Source organism: Marmota flaviventris, chromosome 1 (assembly GCF_047511675.1).
Source record: "Marmota flaviventris isolate mMarFla1 chromosome 1, mMarFla1.hap1, whole genome shotgun sequence".
Classification (NCBI taxonomy): Eukaryota; Metazoa; Chordata; class Mammalia; order Rodentia; family Sciuridae; genus Marmota; species Marmota flaviventris.
In genome coordinates this window covers 75,060,461-75,088,188 of record NC_092498.1, presented here as the reverse complement: position 1 = coordinate 75,088,188, position 27,728 = coordinate 75,060,461, and the positions used below count along the sequence as shown (strand labels likewise).

At 32.2% G+C, this 27,728-nt stretch overlaps 1 protein-coding gene across 6 annotated transcripts in view; it reads left to right on the top strand.

The window, feature by feature from the left end:
- Positions 1-27,728, top strand: part of Dgkb (diacylglycerol kinase beta) — a 618,799-nt gene that overhangs the window by 195,187 nt on the left and 395,884 nt on the right. For all 6 annotated transcript variants that reach the window (XM_071607991.1, XM_027932698.3, XM_027932697.3 and 3 more), the window contains 3 exons: positions 11,404-11,489; positions 13,519-13,608; positions 25,186-25,346. In XM_071607991.1, coding sequence (XP_071464092.1) covers positions 11,404-11,489; positions 13,519-13,608; positions 25,186-25,346 — 337 coding nt within the window. The remainder of the gene's footprint in view (positions 1-11,403; positions 11,490-13,518; positions 13,609-25,185; positions 25,347-27,728) is intronic.

The following is a 27,728-nucleotide window of genomic DNA, read 5'->3' as shown; positions in this document are numbered from 1 at the left end:
ATATATGAAATACATGTGAGAGGATGAACAGTCCTGTCAATAACACATAGTATATAGCTCATATTCTCTTCTTCAGTGTTTTTATTCATTAAACATATGGTTTACATCCATAAATATTTGTGACTTGAAATGCTTTTTATTTTGCCACAAAGCTTTTCATCAAAATTAACTCAGAATTGAAAATGTCTTGTAATTGAAAGAGTAAGTTTTGAATTTCTGTTTCTTAAAAGTATGATGAATTTATAATGCGTGTGAAATATTTGTTGACATTATCACCCTCAACTGTAATCCTAGTGATATAAATGACCATGTGAAAACTAATAACAAACTGAGAAAGTATCAGCATGTGCTTTAAAATTAATAGTAAATTCTCTGCCCAGGGGCAATCATTTAGATTACAGAAAGTCCCTTTTCATATCACTCTTTGAAGCATGATTTTTCATTCAGATCAAATGACTATTTTAAATTAATGTTCATTTTCACTTCCAAATTTTCTTATATTTGCTATAAGTGAAGTGATTTCCATTAGTATTTTGACACCATTAGCAGAACTTTAAAAAGAGCAAGTTATATCATATTTATATCAGAATGCTCAGAATGCTTTAAATAGAAAACCTGTTTGCATAGTGATTTGAGCTAATTCAATTCATGGACACTAATAACATTTGGGAGCATTCATTTGCATGCAACTTTAGAAATTAGTGATATGCTAACATAAACTAATTTAAAAGATTCAGCACTAAAGATGCAGTTATTTGAATGTAGATTTTTGACAGAACATCTCATTTCTACAAAAACATGTTTCTTACTACAGTAAGATATATATATACATGAAAAAACATGTTTGAAATGATAGTGCCAAGCACATAACTGTATCAAAAGAAGATTTTAACATTCTGTTAGTTACAATACAAACCTTAATTGTCACATCATATGCATACATACATGCATACATACATGCCTACAATTGCCTCCCCCCTACACAAACACAAATTTGTTATTCAGTTATTCTCTTTTTGACTTTAGAGTCACTAAGAATCCTTGGGGAGGGGGGCAGTGAGATGACTATGATATTGAGTCAATAAAGTTAAAAAACACTTTGTAAATGTATCTGGAAACCACTACTCCATCTAGCCCTAGAAGAGTGATTATCAGAGATTATGGAAAGGAAGTTATTTTAACTTATATTCCATATTTCTACTCTTAAATACACATGTCCCGTAGATATCTCAAATTGTCATGTCTAATAATAAGCTTGTTCTTTCTTGCAAATCCACCCATGGCCTTTACTCCTCATTTGGTGAATGGAAAGAACATTCATAAGAAATAACTTTTCCAACCTCTCTGACATTATTTCAGTTTCCAGATTTTTTTCATCTACTCACTCTAGTTTCTAGACTTACCTTCTTTCTTATAACTCTTCACTCAGTCTTTCCTCACACCTGCCCTAAAGTTCATTAGCAAATTAACTCTTACCCATGTTTCAAGAGTCAACCTGAATGTATGCATTTTTATTAAACCAACTCTATCTAATCTGCATTTATCCATCCTCAGAGAACATCGCACTGTGACCTAAATTGTATGGGTTTTTGTCTGTCCTCTCAATACAGCAAGATACTTGAAGACAAGAATGCTAACTTGCTTTTGAATCTGTGGAATCTAGTTCAACTCCTGATACGCATTTGTAGTTAATGAATGTATGTCAAATAATTAAATAAATGTAGGTGTTTTGTTATTTATAAATATGTATTTCCAAATAAAGTATATGAATTTTCTGTTAAATCTCTTTTTTAGGTATTTAAAGATTCTGTTGTAATTGATCTTAGACAAAATAATTTTTCTCTCTCTATAAAAGCATAGGTTTTTTTTCTCTTTCAAAATACTTCCTTATAGCATATTTGGTTAAAACAGTGAATTATCTCATGCATACAGAATAAAAACTCACCCTAATTATTAATAATAAAAATATTAGCATGAGAAAATGAATTAGAACTGAGCAACCTAATCATATTTAATACTACATTTTAAGGGTTTAGTTTAAACTGTGAACTTTGGATCACAGACTGTATATTTCTGTTTTCAAATTAGAAACATGAAAAATGAACATTTCTAAGTTAACTTTGAAAGATCAGAAGAATATGAAATTTCTGGTTTATTTAGTAACTTTTTTAATATTTATTTATTATTTAGTTTTTAAGTGGACACAATATTCTTATTTTGCTTTTATGTGGTGCTGAGGATTGAACTCAGTGCCTCAAGCATGCTAGGTGAGTGCTCTACCACGGAGCCACAACCCCAGCCCTATTTAGTAACTTTTTATTGTATTTTTCACTTTAGGCTCATTTACTTCAAAATAGTCAGTTTTACTTATATGTTAGCCATGTACCTTGTGAAGAACATTGTAAATTGCATATATATGTATACATACACTATATAAATATTCAGTAAGTACTTTCAGAGAGGGAGGCTTATATAGCATGATCATAAACTTCACTCCATTTGTATAACTCTAGATACAGTATGGGAAAATAATGTGTATTAACTTACTCCTATTCTTTTTTTTATAGAGAGAGAGAGACGAGAGAGAGAGAATTTTTTTAATATTTATTTTTCAGTTTTTTGGTGGACACAATATCTTTATTTTATTTTTATGTGGTGCTGAGGATGAACCCAGTGCCCCGCACATGCCAGGCGAGTGCGTTACCGCTTGAGCCACATCCCCAGACCAACTTACTCCTATTCTAATGGAGAAAACTTATATTTATAGATGTGAGATAATGGCTGAAAAATATATTTTATATTCTTAAATGTCAAAAGACAAAATTACAACAATGTTTACTTTAAAGATCTAATTGGCTTTTATTTGTTAATCTAGGATTGGGCATTAGTTCATTTTATAAAATAGCATGAGTCTTCCAGTGGGCTGAACAGGGTAAGTGGCCTATGTAGACAGAAGAGGGCTTAAGGAAGCAGGCACAAGGAGTGATATTTCTAAGTTACTTTTCTTAATGGATTAAAATATGGGAGACCTCCTTATCATGCTGACTCAGGCAACTGAGCCCCTTCTGATTGGTCACAGTGAATCTCCTATTTTGTTGGAAAGCTAATCTGTTACAAAGTTCATTTGATTAGATGACTCCATTCTGGTTTGGTCTGGCCTATAAGGGCACAGTGCAAGAACACACTCTAAAACCATTGCTTCCCATATATTCTGTTTAACATCAGTTACTTGTTTCTTAAATAATAAGTTATGTTTGTATCTCTCTGAAATAATCTTAAAAAGTAACTGTCTTCCATGTACTAGAACAAATTCAGGTTTTGAGAAGAAAAAAATCTTTACAAAGGTGTGTTCTGAAAGTAATGAAGTTAGGAATGCTTCCTATATAAAATCAAGAATATTTTCACTAAATATTAGATTTATTCAAAAATGATAAAATAAATTTTATATTCCTTTAATATTAATTTTCCAAAGATCATATACATTAGTTTAAAAAGGAAAAATTTAGTCTACATTACAGAGGCTATTATTTACTGTCTTCTCATTTCTAACACATTTTATATTAGGGAATATAAATAAAGTTATTTAATAAGAAAATATCATACCTTTCCCAGTAGTTAATGTTCTCTATTTTTTCTTTCATCATTTCTTTCTCTGTCCCTTTACTCCTTATATACATAATATATAAGTAATTTTTTGAGATATCCAGAGATAATGAGATTAATGATTACATATTTAATGGATCACTGCATTATATATTTTCTCAAATATTCTGAAAATTTGTTCTGGATATAATGGTAACAGTATTAAGTTATACAGATCTCCTAAGTGATTCTCAATTATGTTTGAAATAACTATTCTACTTATTCACATGAAATGACCACTAAAGAGTATACATTTACCTTTTGTGCAATACCTCAAAAGACTAACCAGATTTGTTGAAACAGTCATATATTCTAGTTTACCTAAACTTTATAATTTATCATTAAAGGACATAAGATATGAAATATGAGATCGTAGCTACAATTAGTATTACTTTATTTGAAATGATTAGTCTTTACATTAATTGGTGAATTCTCACCGTGAAGCTATTTCAGTCATCTTTGCATTTCTGTGACCCTTATACCAAAGAAGAACAACTTAGAGGAAGAAAAGTTTATTTTGGCTCAAGTTCAGAGGGTTAGCCCATAGTGGGACAAACTCATATGCTTTAGGCCCAAGGGAAAGCAGTACATCACCACAGAAGGCTGTGGTCTACTCCATTCCTGGCAGCTGGGAGGCAGAGTTGGTGGGGGAGGGCATGCAGGATGCAGGGAAGATTACCCCTTCCAGGCACACTCCCAGGAACCCTCTGGTAGCCATTCCCCACCTGCAGTTACCATTCAATCCATTCAAATGAGAATGGGCCAATTAGGTACCAGCTCTCCTAATCTAATCTTTTAACTTCTGAATATTCTGGCTTTATTATTATATATTTTTTTTAAAATACAGGGAATTGAACTCCCAGGTGCTTTATCACTGAGCTACATTCTCAGCCTTTTTTATTTTTTAATTTGAGAAAGGGTCTCACTAAGGCTTAAAGTCTCACTAAGTTCCTGAGACTGGCCTTGAACTTGTGATCCTCTTGCCTTAGCCTGCCATGTCACTAGGATTATAGGGATGCACCACCAAGCCCAGCTGAATATTCCTGCATTAGCACAGGATCTTCTGGGGGACACCTTACATATAAAGCATAACACTGACCTTCTCATGATTCATAGAAAAACTATTAAAACCTAAATAACGTCCCCTTTCCCTGTGCCATTTTGTAATATAAATAATAGGATAAAATTTTAGGGGGCATAAATGCTCCAGGGATGTATTTTTTTAAAGATACTGCAGCAACGTAAATGACATCAACAATACTAAGGAATGTACAGATGTGGTCTGTGTATTAGAAGAGGTACAAGTTATTACAAATTGGTTTTCATGACTATAAATCAAAAACAGCAGTAACAACATGCACCAGAAAATTCCAGCCTGATTTTAGTAAGGCAATTGTGAAGTCATATAATCTTTTAACTTTAAGAATAATATGTAACTGTGTGTATGCAAGTGTGAATATGAATTGAGCATAATAATAAGCAAGAAGTATGCTTGTTTCTGCCTTGAAATGCTTAGATCAGAATTCAGATCTTTCTTAGGAAACTGCTAAAGTAAATTACTTTTCCTAAATAAGAGGAAAAAAGAACAAGAGGAGAGTTGATGACTTATGATAAAGACATTTTTTATCTGTCAGCCTAGTGTTTCTGCAATATGAAAAGATATAAATATGTGTAATTAAAATGAGCACTTATTATGCATCAATAAGAAAAAAATTTATGAATCTCACACTGATTTCCTCTAAGTACTAAAGAATATCGTTTTATAATACATAATGTGCAATGTGTATACTGTTTAATAGACATACATTTATTTATATTTATTTAATCAGTTTGATTTATAAACAATACATCAACATCATATAAAATGGTGATATCTTATTTTCTTTGAAAAATAACATGTAATATTTGAATCAAAATAAATACCTCTATGATGTTATTTAAGAAATTTGATCACAAAACACTTTCCAAAATACTGAAATTGGTATTGTAATTTTCTATTCTTTCTTAAAATATTTTCCTGATGTGCTTTTGAGATACTATTATATTAGGCACCAATAAAAACCTACTTATTTTCATGCCTATGAAAAATAGGAAAGTAAACTTCTGAGTCTTAGAAGAAATGATCTTTTTTTTTTTCAGTGTTTTTTGCATCATATTTCACCACTCAGTTTTCTTTTGTTGTGATAATAACATGTCTCTCTGAACAATTTTTTGGGTGTACAATGCAGTATTGACAACCATAGGAACATAAGAGATCTGTATAGCAGATCTCCATACTTTATTCATTTTGCATAACTGGAACTTTAGGGAATGTTATAGTGGTTGTTACTAAGCTTAACTTAAGAAATCAACAGACATAGAACTACTAAATCCATACATTAACATAGGATCACTTTCCAAATATAACTACTGAAGATAAATAGTAAACTCTCAAGAGGATCAATTCTCTAATGACCAACGTTGAAACTTAATCATCATTAATCTCCTTAATAAATAATTTAAATTTTTAAATTCAAAAAGGTCCATTAAAATAGCACAAATAAATTCAGAATCCAACCATGATTATTTCATTGTAAAATGTTTATACATACTAACCTTTTGAAACTGATATATGAAAAGCATAGTACACACTACTGAAGTTCCCCAAAGAGATTTTATTTTTCTGACACTCTATCCTCACTCCTCCCTTTTGGAAAGATGACCTGTGAAGTGTGTGCTTCACAGCTGTTTGTCCTGGTAGTCTTCATGGCTGAAAAATCAGTAACATCTAGAGTTCTGTATTTTGACTCTGGCCAAATCTCTTGGAATTGTTTGTCCTTGGTCACAGCTGCACCTGCTGTCCCAGAGGTATAAACAAGTTTCTCAATTGTCCACTGTCCATGATTTCAGTTTGTAGGTAAGGCTCTCCTCACTGTCCAGTCCAGCTTGGAAGTTTTAGAAATTATCTTGGTGACTCTTCTGCCAGAACACTGAGGATGGAGTAGTTGGGAAATAGAAGAGAAGCACTCTGACCTATAACACATATACACTACTTTTAATGAGGGGAAAAGATAATTTAATTTGTAATGATCTAGAGATAGTATAACACAAACTCATTATGTGTATTTAAACAGTCAACAAAACAGGTGGTGTTAATTCCATTTGAAAGATAAGCAAATGGAGAATCAGAATGATTATAGACTACTATTCAATGAATGAATGAAATAAGGAATGAATGAATCCCCAGGAAAAAACTGCATGGATTGAGTGGATTAAGAAATTGAGATAAAGAGAGGTCAGTTTTCCATCCATTTAGCAGTCAATTTACAGAGAGTAAGCTGGTCTGACAGTCACGTGGGGTTTATGTTTGGGGGTAGGATGCTGCTGAAGAACCAATGATGACAATTTTAAAAGAAAACAAGAATGAATAACAGATGAAACATCTTCATGGAGTAGAAGAACAATGGTGAGTCAATGGATGGTTAGGTTTCACCAGACACCATTAACTCTGTGGTAAATGTTTCCACTGCAGGCATGTTTCAAAAACCTGTCTTAAGCTTCAGTGCCAAAGTGTTAGAAAATCTAAGAGAGATATACAAATTGCTAAAGAAACATAACTGAAAAATACTAATGTGCAAAGAATTAAAAAAAGCATTTTTTTCAATAGACATTAAATAATTGAAATTAATATCTAAGACCTTTCAATTATTTTAAAAAAGGACTCACCAGAAATTAGATAGTTTTCATTTGAGTGTTACCAGTTATTAAGAATTTTCTAAAATTATACAAATTTTTTTAAAAAAAAGGTGATGTGCAATTTGCAACTTTTAAAAATGGCAACATAATTTTATTTAAAAAGTTAAACAGAAGCAATATGTATAAGAAAAATAATAGATCTATTTTGTTCCTGAATCTAGTTTTAGAGCTTCTAAACAAGACCCTTTGAGTAAACTAGATGTAATTTTCTACAAAAATATTAGTAAGCAGTGACCAATTTGGATGCATAAAAGAGTTGAAAGAATGCTTTCCTAATACAGAAATGTATATTCATGCCAGATAATTAAATGAGAGAAACCAAATCAACATCTCTAAAGATGTGAAAAAGATAAACATTTATTCATAATAAAATTACTATTATAGAAGGAAAAGGAACTCTATTAACCTAAGAAAATGTGTCAATAATTTTTTTAAAAAAGAAAAGAAATTCCAAATAACAAATATCACTCTAAATAGACAGATTCAGGAAATTAATTTTTTGAAATTCAGGAACATGCTATGAATGGTTTCAGAATCATCATACACAATAATATACTGGAATTTCGGCCAGGATAATGAAACTGAGAAAGAATGAATTATAAAAATTGGAGATGACTAATATCATTGCTCTAAGTATATATAACACAATTGTATACATAAACAAATCTACAAACAAAATATAAGTAATTCAAAAGGTAGAAGTAATATGACATCTATATACAATTGTCAAAGCTATTTCTGTATAGTAACAGTAAAAACTTTAACATTAATATTAGTAAACATAATTTTTAAAGTATTGAAAATATCAACAAAACTATAAAATAACAAAGAATACATCCAAAAATGTATGTAATACTTATAAACATCAAATTCAAAACTTTATTGAAGAACACTAAAGAATACCTAAATAAACTGAACAATCCTATATTCATGGATAAAAAAGTTTAACATACAAATGCTGTTTATCCCAAAATTGATCCATAAGTTGAATCTAACTCCAATCAGAATCATTATTTATTTTTATTTTTTCTTAATTTCAGTTTGGTGGGATATCATGTTAACTTTGAAATACATATCAAAATGCCAAGATTCATAATACTTTATCATACATAACTCTATGGGAGAGCTGGAGCTATTGTAAGACTGTGGTACTGGTGCAGAGGTGCACAAATCCATGAATTAAAACATCAAAGAGAATACAAAGAAAAATGCACTGCACCCATATATAAAAATTAGATTTAAGATGAAGTTTGCATGGTAGAAGTTGAATTATTCAGTAAATTAAAAGATGTATAAAAATAATCCCAAATAATTTGTGCACTGTAGCAAAAAGAGAAGGGAAAGAGGTCGGAAGGAAAGAAGATAGGAAGAATGGATGGATGCAAGGAAAATGAAGGAAGGAAAAAAATGGATAGGAAGAAAAAAAATTTCTATGTCAAATATAAAGCTGAAATTTTAATAGAATAAATGTGAATTCTTCTCTGACCTCTGAGGAAACTTTTCTTTAAAAAGACTGGTTAAAAGTATTAGCCACTTACCAAATAATCGATAAGCATGAATACACTGAAACCAAAATATTACTCATTAACATATACAGTGAAAGTAAACAAAGAAAAAACTTCCATCTTGTAAAAGATATTTGAAAAAAATACAAACCAGAAAATATTAAAATCAATGGCAAGTAAAGAATTTTTGCCAAACAACAAGAACGATATGGGTAGAAAATTGAGGGAAATTTTTCATAGAAAGAAAAAACTACACAAAATTAAGATGCATGTCATTAGAAGCATTAGAGAGGATAGATTCAATAAGGCTCACACATTGTATAGTGCTACAACTTTTTTGAGGGGGAAATTAGTTGTCTTGTAAAACTGCGTATTTAATAACCTCACCCAAAGTAACTACTGCCCAGCAGCACTAAGAAGCAAGAATGTACTTTTTATTAAGAACATAAAAGTAACTAGTCCAAATTCCCATTGACATGGGTTTAAAAAGGCATATTGCCATAACTAGCATACTACACAGCTGTAGAAATATAAAGGAACAGTTTCAAATGCAAAGAATTCAGCAACAACATTGATGAACCCAAGTTAAGTGAAAACAATAGAAAGCAATATGTTGGTTATGAAATTTGCATGACAGCCTATATTCAGTTAGTGCTCACCTTTGTGAATGAGGAAGAGCAGTGCTACAGGGAAAAATACAGAGGAATATGCAAGTTACTGGAAATATTCTACCTCCTGGAGTAGTAATTGCAACACAGGTATTTATTATACTATGTGTAATATAAGCAAACACATTGGCAATAAACTGGAAAAATACTTGCAAAATATCTAACAAAGGTCAAATATCCACAGAATTAAACATGAGGAAATGCATGGAAGCTTCATATTTCAAACACCCATGAGTATTATTGCCAGATGGTAGGGTTTACTTATTTTTTTATACATTTCAAATATATTTTTGCACTATTTAACTTTGACAAAAGTTTAAAACTATGTAAATTTAAAATATCACATGTAATATGTAGAGTTTAAAAAACAATATGAAAAAGACAACTAGTTTAATAGAGTGGTAAGTCTTTGAGGATGCTGTTCACATAGGTCATGCTTCTCCAGGAAACCTGTGAAAATATGCTCAAGTCAAAAGCAAACACGGAAGTGAGATTCGCCCCAAAATAGCAAGATGCTATTTTTTACTCATTATCAAAGAAAATGTTATAAGGTTGTTTATATGTACTGTTTTGGGTTTGCAAGGAAATGGCCACTAACATATGCCACAGTGATAGACTTTTCAAATGATGATGTACCAAACATCTTCCTGAAGACTAGGCTTCAAACACATATACATATTCACACACAAATATACTTTTAATATTGTGAATTATTGTACTTTTTATGCTAGTGAAACACTAGGTATAGTTTCTAAACACATAAAAAGAAACAATTTAATGTTGGAGTATATTCACTTATTATAAATCATCCTGTGATACTTAACTTAGCAATTATGATGTGGAATGAGTCAACACATAATATATGCATGCTATGTACAATACAGAAAGATCTCTTACACACATTTTAAGTTTTAAAAAAGCACAGTAAATGAACACTGTGTCACAATCCCATTCAGGTTAAAAGTGTGTGTAATAAAGTTTTACCTATATCTCTATATTCATATGCAGTGTATAGAAAAATTACTTCAGTGGTTTTATATGATTACCAGTGGTTATATCTGGGGCAAATGAAGAGAAGGCATGGGTTTCTTTCCTGTTTAATTTCTTTTCTTGCAATAAAATAGGCATGTATGACTGTATAACTGGCTGTATTGCCTGTGTTTGTGACTTTTTCCCAGGTAGGTTGCATTAATAAGCACATTGCATGCAGCAGTAGCAAGAGCAGTGGGTATTTATCACAGCTGACCCAGCAATTAAGCTTGAGTGTTCCTGGGTAGTAAACACTAGTCATCAGGTTGAAAGACAAGGTGAAGTCTGGCTACTATTTGCTGATTCTAAGTCAAAAGGAAAAGCTCAAAGAGTTGGCTATACTCCCACTTGCAGCCTGATCAGTTTCTCCCAGTGATAAGGAAAATAGAAAAGTCTTAAAGGCATTGTATTTACTGACATGGTGATTTTTAAATTATTATTCAAATGAGGATTTTTAACTGATAAAAATTGTTAAATGAAATAATAAAGTATATGTCATTCTGGATTATGTGATCTCAGATCACATCTGGGTGAATATTTTAATGAAAATCATGATTTATTATATTTTAAAATGTTATCATTTATAAAAAAATGAAATAACTAGTATGTCATCTAGAACATATGATTACCAAATATTTTAAAGGGAAGAATCTGGAATATATAATTATAAAATATATTTAAATGAAATGTAAAATATCAATGAAATACTTTGTAGTTTCTATAAAATAGAAATATATTTCATTGAATAAAATGGCAGGAATAAAATCCAACAAGTCCTCATTTTTTAAATATCAGTCATGTGCCATAACATGTTTATTTTTCAGGTTAAACTTTTTCCGGGATGTTCCTGACTTCAGAGTGTTAGCCTGTGGTGGAGATGGAACCGTGGGCTGGATTCTGGATTGCATAGGTAATGAGGAAAAATACTTAATGTGGCTTGTGTGAGAATAATGACCTAAAATTCTGTTTTATGTATCTCTCTATGTATCTACCTACCAAATGCCAACATTAGGATCTTTGGATGCAATTATGTAAGTGGACATCTTTCAGGTTGTTCAGTAACTGGGTTAATTCCTTCTTCTATCGTTTAGAATTTTAATTGACATAATTTACAAGTATCTAGAAATACCTTCTAATCATTTCTCATAGCATTTTCTAAATCTTCAGAGTTGTTTTCAAATCAGGCTCTAGGAAATCTTGTTTCTTTGCCCTAGAAAGGAAGCCAAACGGATCTTAGCACTTCTGATAAAGTCTGTGACAAATGGATATGTTTACCTGATTTAAATGTGAAGTCTCAAAACCTTACCCTCTCTATATATTTTTATATCATTATCACCAACTGTCATCATCATTACCATAGCTAATTTTTCTACCTATTTTTAACTATTGGATATTCCTAAATCATTTCATTAACTCCCCATAAATCTGTCAAACCTCATTTTAGACACAGGTAATCTAAGCTTAAAGTGGCCAAATAATTAGAGCAAAGCCTAGTAGTTATAAACTGACAGAGCTGGGTGAGAAGGCACACTTTAACCTTATTTTGTATTTTCTCTGTAGTTAAAGAGTTTGAGTTCATAAACACAAAAACAAGTATATGATTGAGGATAAAAAGGTGATAATACTGTACAAGAAAAACTTGATAAATTCTGAAAATTTAAACTGATTTTTAAGATCTAGGCACTTGTAAGAACTTATTATTAGTTAGATTACTAGTTATAATATAAATTGGCATTTATAAGGAATAAATCCTAACAAATATTTATTTACTCTTATATCTCATTCCAGTTTCTGAATCAACATTTCTTTAATAGAATCAGATCCTTTCACAATAAGAATTGACCTAAGAAGTTTTGTTCTCTGTAGATTAAAACAAAGTTATATTTAGTTGATTCGGATTATATTTTTTTCATACACTGAAAATATTCAATTTAAAAAATACATGTTATAAGTAACACTTTTGGTAAGAGTCTAGCAACATTAATCTACTAATATTTTACAAGATAATCAGTAAATATTCTGCTCTTGTCCTTCCAATAAAAGAGGTATACAGTATTTATATGCTCTATCAAAGAAGAAAACCAGAATTCAAGAATTGCAAAAGTTTCTAAGTTAATGGAAAAGTATCTGTGGACTTGTGTGGATTTCAGAGTGAAAACTGTGGGGAGTTTGGCTTATTTAATCCCCAAAGTCTACATCTGTGGCATGTCCCTGAATTACCCAGTCCCTCTGTTCTTACACTCATCTCCACACTGACCTTAAAGGACTAAAGAAGGTGTGAAAAGTAAAGAGAATAATATACAATTGTGAAATTCACTTGGGGCATAAAATATTTCAAACAAAAGCATATGGAATTTTTGTGACAGAGATCTATGCTGCTCTAAATTCAAAGCACTATATGATATAAAGATTAATCTCATCAAAAAACCTAATCTTAGGTTACTCAGTATTATCTTTGTCTTCATTTGTTCTGACAGAAAATAGCACGTGGGTAGAAACAATTCAAGGACAATATTAGCAATTTATTCTCCCTTACAATTCAGTTGTTTTATTCCTTAAAGTACAATGGATCTAGATTTGATGCTATAAAAAGGACTATATTGGAATCTAATAAGGTACCCTGGTCACATTCCTGTTCTGATACTGCAGATATATGCCTATCTTGGAATTTTAACAGAGATCACACACATGTGCACGCGCGTGTGCACACACACGATTACATACACAAAAATACAATATTCAGCTTAGTTATGGTACTTTAAAAGGTTTTCTCATTTATTATTTGAAAAATCCCTGTCACATTGTTAATAATATGTTTCTTTTTTATCAATTGTCACAAATGAATAAAAATTATAAGTAAATCTTTTTCATTTAATGTCAGGTTACCATTTTTGTTGCTATTCTGTGATCAACATTTTGTTTTACTTTTATTTCCACAGAAAAGGCTAATGTAGTCAAGCATCCTCCAGTTGCTATTCTGCCTCTTGGGACTGGCAATGACCTAGCGAGGTGCCTGCGATGGGGAGGAGGTAAAACAGCTGCATGAGAAAAGATGCAGGAACACAGTACACACACATACCCATAAAAACAACCCAGCATTTCTTTATTTTATGATATTTGTCATGTGATTTTAGCAAATATAATGGATGTTATCTATATAATATATGATTTTGAACAATAGTATGGAGTGGAAGAGCAAATACAGGACAAAGCAAGTACAGGTATTTGGCTTTAATCAGGTACTAATGATAGACTCAGTTTGGGAGTGTTTAAAATGTGTTTGGTTTTTGTTTTTCTTGCTTAGAAAAATGAGGTAAATGTAGATGGACTCTAAGATATTGTTCAGATTTTTAATCTATAAGGTATGTGAAAAAATCACAAAGGAAAAAAAATGAAATACTGATGAATGACTTTCCCAGAAATGAATGCCTTAAGTAATACTTAATATTTGATACCAGGTTTTGCTATCCAGTGTATTCTGTAATTGGGATACAGAAGTAAGAGTTGAGAAAAGAAAGGTCCTTAAAATCTAGTGGTGCATAAAATTGTATATAAATGGAGAGACTTTGTACTAACAAGACAATAGGTACCAAATAAAGGAAGGCCTCACTTACATAAATCTGATGACTAGACAATGACACAGCCATATAAAACTGGGAATAGTCTTCATAGACAGAGGAAACATTAAGTTCAAAGGAGGTTAATTTCATGGCATACTCAAAGAACTGCAAATGGAATAGTATGTAGAAACGAGTGAGTAGAGAGAGGGCATTCCAAGATGAGGTCTTAAAATATTTTGAGCTGTTACTAATACATTATCTGAAGATTACAGAGCAACAACACATTTTGCTAAAGAAGCAAGAATTGAATATAAATATTTTTAGCATCTAAACTCAGAGATGTTGGAAAGACTCTACTAAGGGTATATGAATCAGAAGCCCTTGGGGAGCTTGTTAAAAATATAGTGACCTGATCTTACCCTAAATATGTAAATTGAAATCTTTGGAGATGGGACCTGAGCAAGCAATTGTCTTTTTAAACACTTTCTAAGTAACTCTGATTTACAGAAAATTTGAGAACTATTGTTCCATCCTAGCCGACTATCTGGTTGAATAGTATATATGTTAGATGGAGAGAATTACAAACTAAGTAAAAAGCTTAGAATATAACCTATTTGGAATTTTCATAAGAATGTACTGTAGTAAAAGAAAATTATCAGGTATTGAGTTAAATATCATGAAATCTATAGAGATAAAGATGTAAGCATTGCTTCTAAGATATATTTGCCAATTCTCATACAGGTGCATTGATTTAAAAGAAGGGGAATGTGTGTGTTATGTTTTTCTGAAACATGCATTTGATATTTGGAAATTTCTAATTATATTTTTATTTCCAAATAAGTAAGTGGATTAAATCTGAATTTTGATGAAGAAGTCCATTTTTTTTACAATCTAGTGAGTCATATAAAACCACATAAAGATATTGTAGATGGACAAAGAGAAGCACTGAAGTATATGTCAAAGTCCATATTAGTGATGAATTCCTTATGTCTGGTACATGATGGCACTGTTCTAGGTTCTACATATAGAGTAAGGAAATAAATGAATGGTTCCTACCATTTTGAAGATTGTATTTTCATTGCGTATATAGACAATAAATCAATTTACAAAATATGATCAGGGCTACAAAAAATGAATAATAGTTATGGGCTATTTAGTTAATTGGTCAAGGAGGTGTCTCTGAGGAAGAAACATTTAAGCTGGATCTAAAATATAAGGAGGGAGAAAAAGCTTCCTGTTGAGAGGACTCAGATAGGTTGGAGGGGTTGCTCAAGCAGCACTAAGTTGGTGGGTAGTTAGGGGTGTTGTGAACTGTAAGTATAAAATGTCAGTAAAGAACTAGACAATGCAGGGTATTGTGTGTCAAGAATTTTATTTGATTGAATTTGAAACAAAAGGTGTATCTAAAAAGTTTCAGAAGTAGAGCAATACAATGACATTTGTATTTTTTTTTTTTTTCTGTGTGTGTATGTGTGTGGTGCTGCGGATTGAGCCCTGGGCCTTGTGCATGGGAGGGAAGCACTCTACCAATTGAGCTATATCCCCAGCCCAACATTTGTATTTTTAAAAATAGATATTTTTTTTAGTGGAAAATAAACTGGTCAAAAAATGTGAAAATATGGAAAACTATAATTGTACAAATGAAAACGCAAATTAGAGTTGCCCCAACTGGAAAATTTAAAGGTTGGACTAGGGTGTTGTGATCCAAGTAGAGAACCTTGAAGTGCATTTTCAGGCTTAGACAGATTGAACTTGCTGGAGAATTGGACAAGGGGTTTGGGAAAAGACAGATAACAAGGAGCCCATAATGAACAATTAGAGAAACAAAAGTCATTGGCTAGAGATTATTAATAAGGAAATATGTGAAGTGGGATTATGTCTTGTTAGGTATGTAGCTTTGGGCATGTTGTTGTGCACCTGTGTACGTTCTACTCCTTCCTCATCAGAATTCAGAGTCAGTAATGGTGCCTGCCTGCTAGGTTCTTGGGCTTAGGTAACTGTTTTAAAGCTGTTAAATTTCTTTGTCCAGTGCTTGTGATGAGTACTTTGTGTAATATTTGTGAAAGTATTCAGTTAATAATCACTGGATTCACTTAATGTCAGTTGAATGTATTGACTTGAAGACTTTTTTTTACAGGACTATATTTCCATATTTTAGAAAGAGTTACACTGTCAGAATGTAAGAGATCCTAAGGCATTTAATTAGCATTCTCTTGGAAAATTTCTTAACCATTATTAATCTAACAAAATTTGAATAATATTGGAAGCAAAATTTTGTTTGCGTAGAGTATGAAGGTAAGGGACAGAGTTTTAAATTGGGCACACTTTTACAAATATTTGTTTCTGCTTTTTTCATTTGAAAAAATTATTTGAATTTTTAAGTAGATTAAGTGATCCAGAAATTATGTCATTAAAGAGCAAATAAATATTGTGTTTTTATTTTGTTCATTTTTTTCCTTTTTGTTTTGGGGAGAGACAGTAATGGGGATTTAAGCCACGGGCACTTTATCACTGAGCTTCATCTCCAGCCCTTTTTATTTTTTATTTTGAGACAGGGACTCACTAAGTTGCTTAAGGCCTCACTAAATTGCTGAGATTGGACTTGAACCTGGGATCCTCCTATTTCAGCATCCTGGTCACTGGAATTACTAGCATATGCCGCCACTCCTGGCTCATTTTGTTTCTTAGTCAAGAGTGATTAACACTCGATACTGCTACAATGATGTTCATAGCAGCACAATTCACAATAGCTAGACTGTAGAACCAACCTAGATGCCCTTCAATAGATGAATGGATAAAAATAATGTGGCATTTATACACAATTGAGTATTACTCTGCACTAAAAAATGACAAAATCATGGAATTTGCAGGGAAATGGATGGCACTAGAGCAGATTATGCTAAGTGAAGCTAGCCAATCCCTAAAAAACAAATGCCAAATGTCATCTTTGATATAAGGAGAGCAACTAAGAACAGAATAGGGAGGAAGAGCATGAGAAGAAGATCACCATTAAACAGGGACAAGAGGGGGGAGGGAAAGAGAGAGAGAAGGGAAATTGCATGGTAAAGGAAGGAGACCCTCATTGTTATACAAAATTACATATAAGAGGAAGTGAGGGGAAAGGGGGAAAAAACAAGAGAGAGAGATGAATTACAGTAGATGGGGTAGAGAGAGAAGATGGGAGGGGAGGGGAGGGGAGGGGGCATAGTAGAGGATAGGAAGGGCAGCAGAATACAACAGACACTAGTATGGCAGTATGTAAAAAAGTGGATGTGTAACCGATGTGAATCTGCAATGTGTATATGGGGTAAAAATGGGAGTTCATAATCTGCTTGAATCAAATATATGAAATATGATATGTCAAGAGCTTTGTAATGTTTTGAACAACTAATAATAAAAAAGAGTGATTAACACTTTTAAAACAAATTAATGACAGAAAATACCATCATGCTTTCCTTTAAACAAGCTTTTGCTTGTATATTTAATGGTTTTTGTTATTTTAAAAAATTTAATCTTCTTAAATTCAGGAACGCTAGTAATGGCTATATGCCATTGCATGGCATACATAAATACAAACTTGCATGTCATAAATATTTGTTAAGTGGGGGACTACAATTTGGAGTTTGCCTTTGTGAATTAGCTTCCAACTCCAGATGTTGTAATTCTCAAAATACGTTTATTTATTGGCTCTTTCCCTTTTTATTTGGCTGGAAGACTGATTGATACCAGTCTTCCTCATATGTAGCCATAAAAATCTGTGAAAACATATTTAGTGGTAAATATTTTGAGCTCCTACAATCTAGCCCTGGTAATTAAATTTCACTAAATTTCCTGTTTAGTTACTATTCCTATCTTGTTCTGTGCTAGGATGAACAATGCTGCTATAAACCTGAGATATGGGTAAAGGCAAGCTCAATTTATTTAAAGCCTTATTATTTACTTACTTTTCTGATGAGTAGTTGTGTATGTATATACACACTATACATCTATATATTAATTCATTTATAATTAAAACCTATGGTGCTCATTCTAGTTTTTATTAGAGCTTTATAGTTATACATGGTTTACCTCCCAACAAAATCATACATGCATATGAATTTGATTTTAGTTTACTATCCCCTCCTTTTCCCAACCCTTTACCCTCCCATCTTCCCTCCCTTTCCTAGTTCTTATTCCTCTACTGTGCTAGATTACTTTTACTTATCTATTTTTTCTATATTTGATTGGTTCTTTTAAAATATATATGAAGATGAAATTCCCTGTGGTATATTTATATATACACATAACATGATTTTTTAGAAATTCATTCCCCATTGCTTCCACTTTCCCATCTCTCCATTCTGCCACTCAGTCCCCTGATACACTATTAATCTCCCTATGTCTTTCCAATATCCTATTCATCCCTCCTCCTTTCTTTTATTTTATTCAAGCTTCCATGTATGAGAGAAAATATTTGACTTTTGAGTTTCTCAGTCTGACTATTTCACTTAGCATAGTAGTCTCCATTTCCATCCATTTACCAGCAAGTACCATAATTTTATTCTTTCCTATAGCTGAGTAAAGCTTCATTGTGTATATATACCAAAATTTCTTATTTCATTTGTCTGTTGAAAAGCATCTGTACTGATTCCATAATTTAGCTATTGTGAATTGTGCTGCTATAAATATTGATGTGGCTGTACTGCTATAGCATACTGATTTTAATTCTTTTGAGAAAATACCAAGAAGTGTGGTAGCTGGGTCTTATGGTGGTCCATCCCTAGTTTTTTAAGGAATCTCCATACTGCTTTCCATAGTGGTGGTACTAGTCTGCAGTCCACCCAACAATGTACAGGTGTACCTTTTCCTTATAACCTCATTAGCACTTATAACTGTTTGTACTGACCATTGCCATTCTGACTGGAATAGAATCAAATATTATAGTTTTGATTTGTATTTCCCTGATTAATAGAAAGGGTGCACATTTTTCATATATTAGTCATTTGTGTTTCTTCTTTTAAGAAATCTTCATTTATGTATTGCACATTTATTTATTTTTTTGATGTTAAGTCTTTTGATATTTTTATATATTCTGAATATTAGTCCCCTATCAGAAGATTAGCTGAAAAAATTTTCTTCCATTTTGTAGATTCTTTATTCACACTCTTATTAATCATTTCCCTTGCTGTGCAAATGCTTTTTAACTTCATGGCATTCCACTTATAGATTCTTGGTTTTATTTCGGTGCTTTTGGGGGCTTGATAAATAAGTCAGTGTCAGCAACAATATGATGGAGTGTTGACCCTATGTTTTCTTTTAGCAATTCCAAGTTTTCTGGTCTAATTCTTAAGTCTTGATCTATTTGGATTGACTTTTGTGCAAGGTGAATAATGGTGATTTAGTCTCATATTTCTACATATTATTATCCAGTTTTCCATACCCCGTTTGTTAAAAAGACTATCTTTATCCAAGATAAATTTTTGGCATTTTTATTTAAGTATCAAATAGCTGTAAGTAGGTGTGTTTGTCTTCGTGTCTTCTGTTCTAGTGATCTTCATGTTTGTTTTGCTGCCAGTGCCATGCTGTTTTTGTTACATAGGTCTATAGTATAATTTGAGATTGGGTATTGTAATGTCTACTATTTGGTTTTCATTGCTTAGAATTGCTTTGGCTCTTCTGGGTCTGTTATCCTTCCAAATAAATTTAAGGATTTTTTTAATTCTTTGCAGAATGTCATTGATATTTGATGGAGATTGGATTGAATTTGTATACGATTTTGATAGTATGGCCATTTTTAAAACATTAGTTCTGTCTATCCAAGAACATGGGAGGTCTGCCTTCTAAGGTGTTCAGTTTCTTTCTTCAGTGTTCTCTAATTTTCACTATAGAGCTCTTTCACATCCTTGGTTAGATTAATTCCCATTTTTTTTTGTTGTTGTTGTTTTGCTTTTGTTTTTGTGATTATTGTGAATGGAATGTTTTTTCTGATTTCTTCCTCAGCTGAATCATTGTTGGAGTATAGGAAAGCTATTGATTTATGAGTGTTGAGCTTATATCTGCTATTTTCTTCTGGCAGAAGACTCGGGTTTGCTAGAGATGTAGAATCATGTCATCATCAAGCAGAGATAGTTTGACTTCTTCTTTTTCTATTTGTAGCCCTCTGATTTCTTTTTCTTGCCTGATCATTCTGGTTAATGTTTTGAGGACTACACTCAATAGCAGTAGTAAGAGTGAACACCCTTGTCTTCTTTCTGATTTTAGAGGAAATGCGTTTAGTTTTTCTCCATTCAATATGATGTTGGCTTTGGGTTTGTCATAAGTAGCCTTTATGATGTTGAGGTAAATTTCTTCTATCCCTAGCTTCTCCAGCAATTTTACCGTAAATTGGTGCTGGATTTTATCAAAGACCTTTTCTGCATCTATTAAGATGATTATGTGATTTCTGTCCTTAATTCTGTTTAAGTAGTAGATTACTTTTTTTGATTTGAGTATGTTGAACCATCCTTGGATCCATGAAATGTGATCCACTTTATCATGGTATGTTATCTTCTTGCTGTATTGCTGAATATGGTTTACTAATATTTTGTGAAGGATTTTTACATCTATATTCATCAGTAAGATTAGTCTTATAGTTTTCTTGTTGTGTCTTTTTCTGTTTTGGGTATTACAGTGATATTGGCTTTATAGAACATATTTGGGAATGTTTACTCCCTTTCAATTTCATGGAATGATCTAAGAGAGACTGATGTAGGTTCTTTTTCAAGTTATAATAGAACTCAGCCAAGAATCCATGTGGTCCTGGGCTTTTCTTTTTTGGAGGGCCTTTAATTGATGTTTCAATGTCATTAATTGATATTGGTATGCTTATGTTTTCTATATCTTCTTAGTTTTATTTAGGCAGGTCTTATGTGTCTAGAAATTGCTCAGTGACTTTTAGTTTTTCTGTTTTATTGGAATATACATTTTCAAAAATAGTTTTTGATGATCCTCTGGATTTCAGAAGAGTGTGTGTTGACATTTCCTTTTGTACCTGTACTTTTTTTGATTTGGGTTTTCTCTCTTCTTTGGTTAGATTGGCTAAGGGTCTATCAATTTTGTCTTCTTTGTTGCATTGATCCTATATATTTTTATACTAAATTTCACCAATTTCGGCTCTGATGTTAATTATTTCCTATATTGTACTGATTTTAGAATTAGTTATTCTTTTTTATGTAAGACCATAAGGTCTTAGATAAAAGATCTCATATGATTGACCTAAGTATAATGTAGGCTAAATAATGATTAATTAAATAATGCAAGAGAGGGCCATTAATGTGTAAGTTACATGAATGTTTATGATGTTGAGGTAAATTTCTTTGTGTGTGTATACATATATTCAAACCTATCCTTGCAGTGTGAGTATACACAACCACACATGCACATTTACATACACAGAAAATCACACAAAATTTTTTAAAAAATGAATAATACTACAACATGATGAAATAATTTTTTAAAAAAATGAAAAATATTTTAAAATTTAAAAAATAAAAAATAGGAATGTGAAGAAAGAATGAAATAAGGAAAAGGAAAAGAAAAAATAAAGATAAAATGAAAGAAAAAGAGAAAGTCTTAATGAGAGAGAAAGAACTTGTTTCTACTGCAGTGGTCAAATCTGTAGGCAGCAATGGATTTTCAGTCTTTACTTTTATTTCTAACTCCCTATTTTTGGCCACTGTCCTTGTGTTCCTCACCTAGCTGTCAGCTAATTATAGTAGTGCTCACCTTCTAATCTCCCAGTATTGGGTGGGATAGAATGGGGAGTCCTGATGAATTATGTAATCCTATAGTGTAGATGATGCAGACTTCTAGATTGAAATTTCCCGTTTGGGGGGTTTGGACTTTGGAGTTCTGTGGGTAGGTATTTGAGATTTGATCTACTCTGTATACTGACATGGAGCTTCTATCACTGATGGATTTTGGATCTCTGGGGCATCTGGAAAAAATCCACTTTTAGAACATAGGGACCAAGCCTCGGCAGGTTTTACCTTCAATATTATGGATATGAATTATCGGTTTCTTCCCAGAATCAGATGCAATTGTGTGGCCACAGTGAGACTCCTCACAGTAGCTCTTATGGGGTGCCAGCCATTATGGGATTTTTCTCCCTTGGGATCCAGATGCTAAGTGGTTCACTTAAAACATTCTTTGGTTCCATTTCAGTCTCTCAGGTTCAGGCACCTTTGGGAATTTGTTCTCCGACTGCTGGTAAAACTTCCCTTATAAGTTTACAAGGTCCCATCTCTGTAAGCAGCAGTGCAAGCTGCATGGGGCCAGATTCCAGTTCCCGGGAAGTTTTCCTCACCTGCCATCAGGTTCCGGGCTCGGGGGAGGGTTTTCCACGTTGCATTCCTGTGTCTGCCTGTACAGGGCTTCCTGCCCCCACCAAGCACTTTCACCTCAGTGGACCACTTAGGATTTGTTTTCCCAGAGAAGCTTACCCTACCAACTCTATTAAAATTAGTAAACTGCAGGTTTCCCCAAGTCGATTTTTCTTTATTTTAAAATTTCTTTATCTGCTGGTCACGCGGCTCCTTTGTCTGCACTCCTCCATTTCCTCCACTGGCAGCTGGAGCTGCACATCTCTAAGGTAGTATTACTTGTGCTCAGATTACCAACTTTCTGTAGCTCTGTGTTTTGTTTTTACAGGTCAGTATTATGTTTCATTGAGGTTCCTTTGTTACTCGCCTGCTTTCTAAGTCTGGTGCTGAGGCATTGCTGGACCTTCTTCCTTTCTATACTCCGCCATCTTGTTCCTCTACCCATCCTGCTTATTCTAAAACAAAAGGAAAACTTGGAAAATAAGTGAATATAATTAACTGCTTTTAAATTTAATTCAGTAGAGAAATGCACACACACACACACACACACACACATAAATATATAATTTTTATTTTGATGACTAGAAATTCTTATTCTTTTGTTGTTGCTGCTGTTACCAGGGATTGAACCTACAGGCATTTAACCACTGAGCCTATACCCCAGTGCCTTTTATTTTATATTTTGATACAGGATCTCGGTAAGTTGCTTAGGGCCTCCGGTAGTTACTGAAGCTGGCTTACAACTTGTGAGCCTCCTATCTCAGCCTCTTCAGCTGTTGAGATTATGGGTATGAATAACCACACCCAGCTAACTTATAGTTAAAAAAAAAAAAAAAAAAAATATATATATATATATATATATATATATATATATACACATACACACACACATATATATAATACTAGAACTATTAAAAAATCTGATATAAGTAAATGTGATTATTTTAGTCTTTAAATTGAAGTCATTCAATGTTTTGGCACTGAATTCAATTATGTATATATTATTAATATTCACATTTAAAAACTCCATATATATATATATATATATATATATATATATATATATATATGTAATCTTTATTTTCTTTTGTTACTGGGGATTGAACCCAGGGATGTTTTACTTCTGAGTTACACCTCCGACCCCCCTTTTTTTAGCCAGGGTCTTGCTAAGTTGCTAAGGCTGGCCTCAAACTTGGGACATTCCTGCCTCAGAATCTTGAATTGATGGAATTTTAGGGATGTACCACTGCATCAGACATATGTTTTTAAAAATAGTCAATACTTTCTATGTAATTATTGTTCATTGTACTTTTGCTGTATGCATAAAATGGTTCATAATTATTTTTTAAATCTCTGAAAGGTAAGAGTTAATGGTTGTCTCCAAAAGTAGTATTTTTAGTGTGGGACTGTGTTCATCTTCTTATAAATAATTAAGCAAATCCATTTTTAATATAACTTACTATGTTTTAGAAAATATTGACATACGAGAGTACCTGTTTTTTTTTTCCTTTTAACCCATTGAGTTTTTTCAATATATGTATGCTAACAGCTCTAATGAGGACAAATAATCTTTGATATTTTCTTGTTTAACAAGTAAATTAACAAGTTACAAGCCAAAAGTTGAATGTGCAAAAAAAAGCTATTAAAAATATTTGCCCACTCAAATATTATTTTGAAGTATATTTTATGTATGTGGGTGTGTGTATATGCACACACGCACAAAAGAGAGTTTAACTTAATACAACATTTCAAATTCTCATGTTATCTTTAGTGTTATTATATTGTTGAAAAATTTTAAGTTTTAGGTCTCTTTTATGCCATGTCTCATTTTATCTTCCCAACCAAGGTTAGATTTGACAGGAGAGGAAACTAATACTGAGGGAGAAACAAAAACAGTAACACAGCAGATGAGGCTATAGTTTTAACTACTAATATATACCCACAGATAAACTTAAGAAAATTGTTAGACAAACACTGTCTGTTTGGGCCTTTTTGTTCATGTGTAGCAAATTCATTAAAATATTGATTCATGAAGATTTAGCAAGCAGAGCTTGTAGTGAGGAAAACACAAATAACAGTAGTGCAGTGTGTCCCTTCTAAGCTAAGGCTGATGTTGAGACCTGCATCTGTGGGACTGTAGAGGAAGGGCATCTGATCTGTTATTTTAGAAGGGTGGCTTCAAAAAAGAAGTGTTATCAAAATCATGCTGAAGGAATAGAAGGAAACTAGTTAAAGAGACAAAGAGCACCTGAATAGACAGAAAAAAAATACAATGAACAAAAAAGAGCAGGATCTTTTTATTTAAACTAAAATTCCTCTGTTGCTATAGGAGAGAATAAAGGAGGAATGAAAAGTCTAAAATGGCATCTAAGTTCAGCAACTGGGTGGAGGGTGATATCTAGCTAAGATGGTTTGAATGTATTGAAACCTTTGTGGGGATATACAACAGAAATGTTCATTTGGCAATTGGGTGTACTGAAAATTTGAACCATAGAACAGAAATATGTGTTACAAATAAAAGCTAAGAAAATCTTGGTATGCTTATGGTAAGATTATAGTTAATTCTTACTTTGGTGGTAGAATTAACTTTAAATGCCTTATTTAGCTTTAGAATAATTTATATCCATGAATACATGTAAACACACAAATAACAGCTTTTGTTACTTTTTAGCTTTTTTTCTCAAGATATATATTTTTTTTTCATTAGGTTATGAAGGTGAGAATCTGATGAAAATCCTAAAAGACATTGAAACCAGCACAGAAATCATGTTGGACAGATGGAAGTTTGAAGTCATACCTAATGACAAAGATGAGAAAGGAGACCCAGTGCCTTACAGTATCATCAACAATTACTTTTCCATTGGTGTGGTAAGATTTTCCACTGCATCTTTTTTTTTTTTTTTAACCTGCCTTGGATAAACACTGTATGAAAACTATTACACAATGAAGATTTGCTGATTATAAATAATTTATTTTATCTTTGTGTCAGCAAAACACCTCTTCTAATAGGCAATAATAAAGCTTATGAATTTATTTAAAGTCAGAATATCAGCATTTTATAAAATTTTTATGTGTTAAACAAAGGAAAGGGATCCATTCTTTCAGCCTGACCATTTTTGTTACTAAATTGAAGCTTAGGAATGGTTTATAAGATATGAAAATCTTAATTGTTGAGGAATTGATCATTTTACAATTCTTTTATTTACATGTATTTATCCAATAATTATGCAGGTAAAAATACATATATGATAGCATTGCATTGCACTTGATGTATGTATTTCAGTATAAATCTTACATCTTATCTCTCTCTCTTTGTCTCTCTCTCTTCTCTCTCACTCTCTCTCTCTCTCTCACACACACACACACACACACACAGACACAGACTATAAAAAGTAGCAGTTGAGTCTGTTAAATGAAGGGTCAAGCTACCTCTGTAAGCGCCCTTGAGAAAATTATTTAATCTGAATGTATTCATTTACTAGTACCATGTTATTTATTTCCTTTCTTAGAAAGTTACATATAATATGATTATAAATTAAGGACTTCAAATAATGCTACATAATAAAGACAAAATACACAATGCATTAATACTATGATGGTTATTATTATTGCAATGTATTTGTAATGCATCTTGATCCTGAGAAGTTCTTGTTATGGTTTGGATCTTGAATGTCCCCCAAAGGCTCATGTGTTGAAGGCTTGGCCCCAAGGGCAGCAATTTTCAGAGGTAGTACTTTATGAAAGTAATTGTATTATGGGACTGTGACTTCATCAGTGGATTAATTCACTGAGAGTTTTATAAATTGATAACATTAACGGGAGGTGGCGGAAAAAGTAGGAAGTGGATCCTAGCTGGAAGAAGTTGGTTGATCACTGAAGGAGTTCACTAGAAAGACATATCTTGTCTCCAGCCCCTTCCTTACTCTCTCTGCTTCCTGGCTACTAAGAGGAGAACAGCTTTCCTCTGCCACATCAACCATCATGTCTCTACCTCACTACAAGTCTCAAAGCAGTGAAGCCAGCTGACTATAGATAGAAGCCTCTGGAAAGTGAACCAAAATAAACTATCCTCCTTTAAATTATTATTTTCTGGTACTTTGGTCACAGTGATAAAAGCAAACAAACAAAACAAATACAGCCTTCCTTTCATATTGGTATGAAACAGTATTTTCAGTTGTTTTATGACTGTGTAACTTAAGCATAACCTGATTCACTCATTTGAGTGTACTTTTAATGATTTTAATATTTTATCCCTATTTTAGGATAAGAACTCTAATCAAACAAGAACTCTAATCCCCATTTGTAAACAGTTTTGACTCCCTCCCCCAATGTTAGGCAATAAATAATCTGTTTTCTAATGCTTGTTTTAAGGACATTTTATATGAAGGAAATCATGTACTATATGGTCTTTTTCATCTTGATTCTTTACATAACATATGCTTGAAGTTCATTCATGTAAACTATGTGAATGCTATTTTCCTTTTTATTGCTGAATGATAATTCATTATATGTATGTATTATACATTATTCCTTCACCAATAGATGGCTCTTTGGATTGTTTACAGTCTTTGGATATTATGAATCATGTTAATTTTTAAAATCTCTTTAGGAATTTTTGATCATTTGTTTTGGTTACTATAATTTTTAACTCCAGAATTTTCATTTTTTAATCATTTCTTATGTTTAATTAGAATTTTTATGTGTGAAGAATCATTGATGCTGTACTTTCCTTTATTTTTTAAATATGGTCATTTTAGTTTTTTGATATGATTATAATAGCTATTATGAAGTCTTTGCTAAGTCCAACACCAGGGACACAAACATACTTTCATATTCTTTTGCATATTTTTGTTGGAAACTAGAAATTATATTTGTATGTCTTAACGACTCTGGATTTTCATTCTTCTGCATGGACTGTCAATGCTTGTTTGTTTAGTGACTTTTGTGTGGAGACTTTCTCCTCTGTGGTATACCCATGCTGTTGCCTCAATTTTTTTTAAATCTTATTTTGTTTTGATCCTGGCTTCCAAGATATCAATCCTGTATCAGTATAGTTAACTAGAAGTTGTACTCAAACATTTTGAGGTAGTACATCTTTTCCCCTTTGCTTTTAGATGGAACCATGTGTTCTTTGAGGATCATATTCAAAGTTCAAAAAATTATACAGTCTCTTCTGTTTATTTACATGCCCTCTCATTTAAGCAGTGATATGAAAATAACTAAGATTTCCTTTGCTTTCTCTAACAGTGT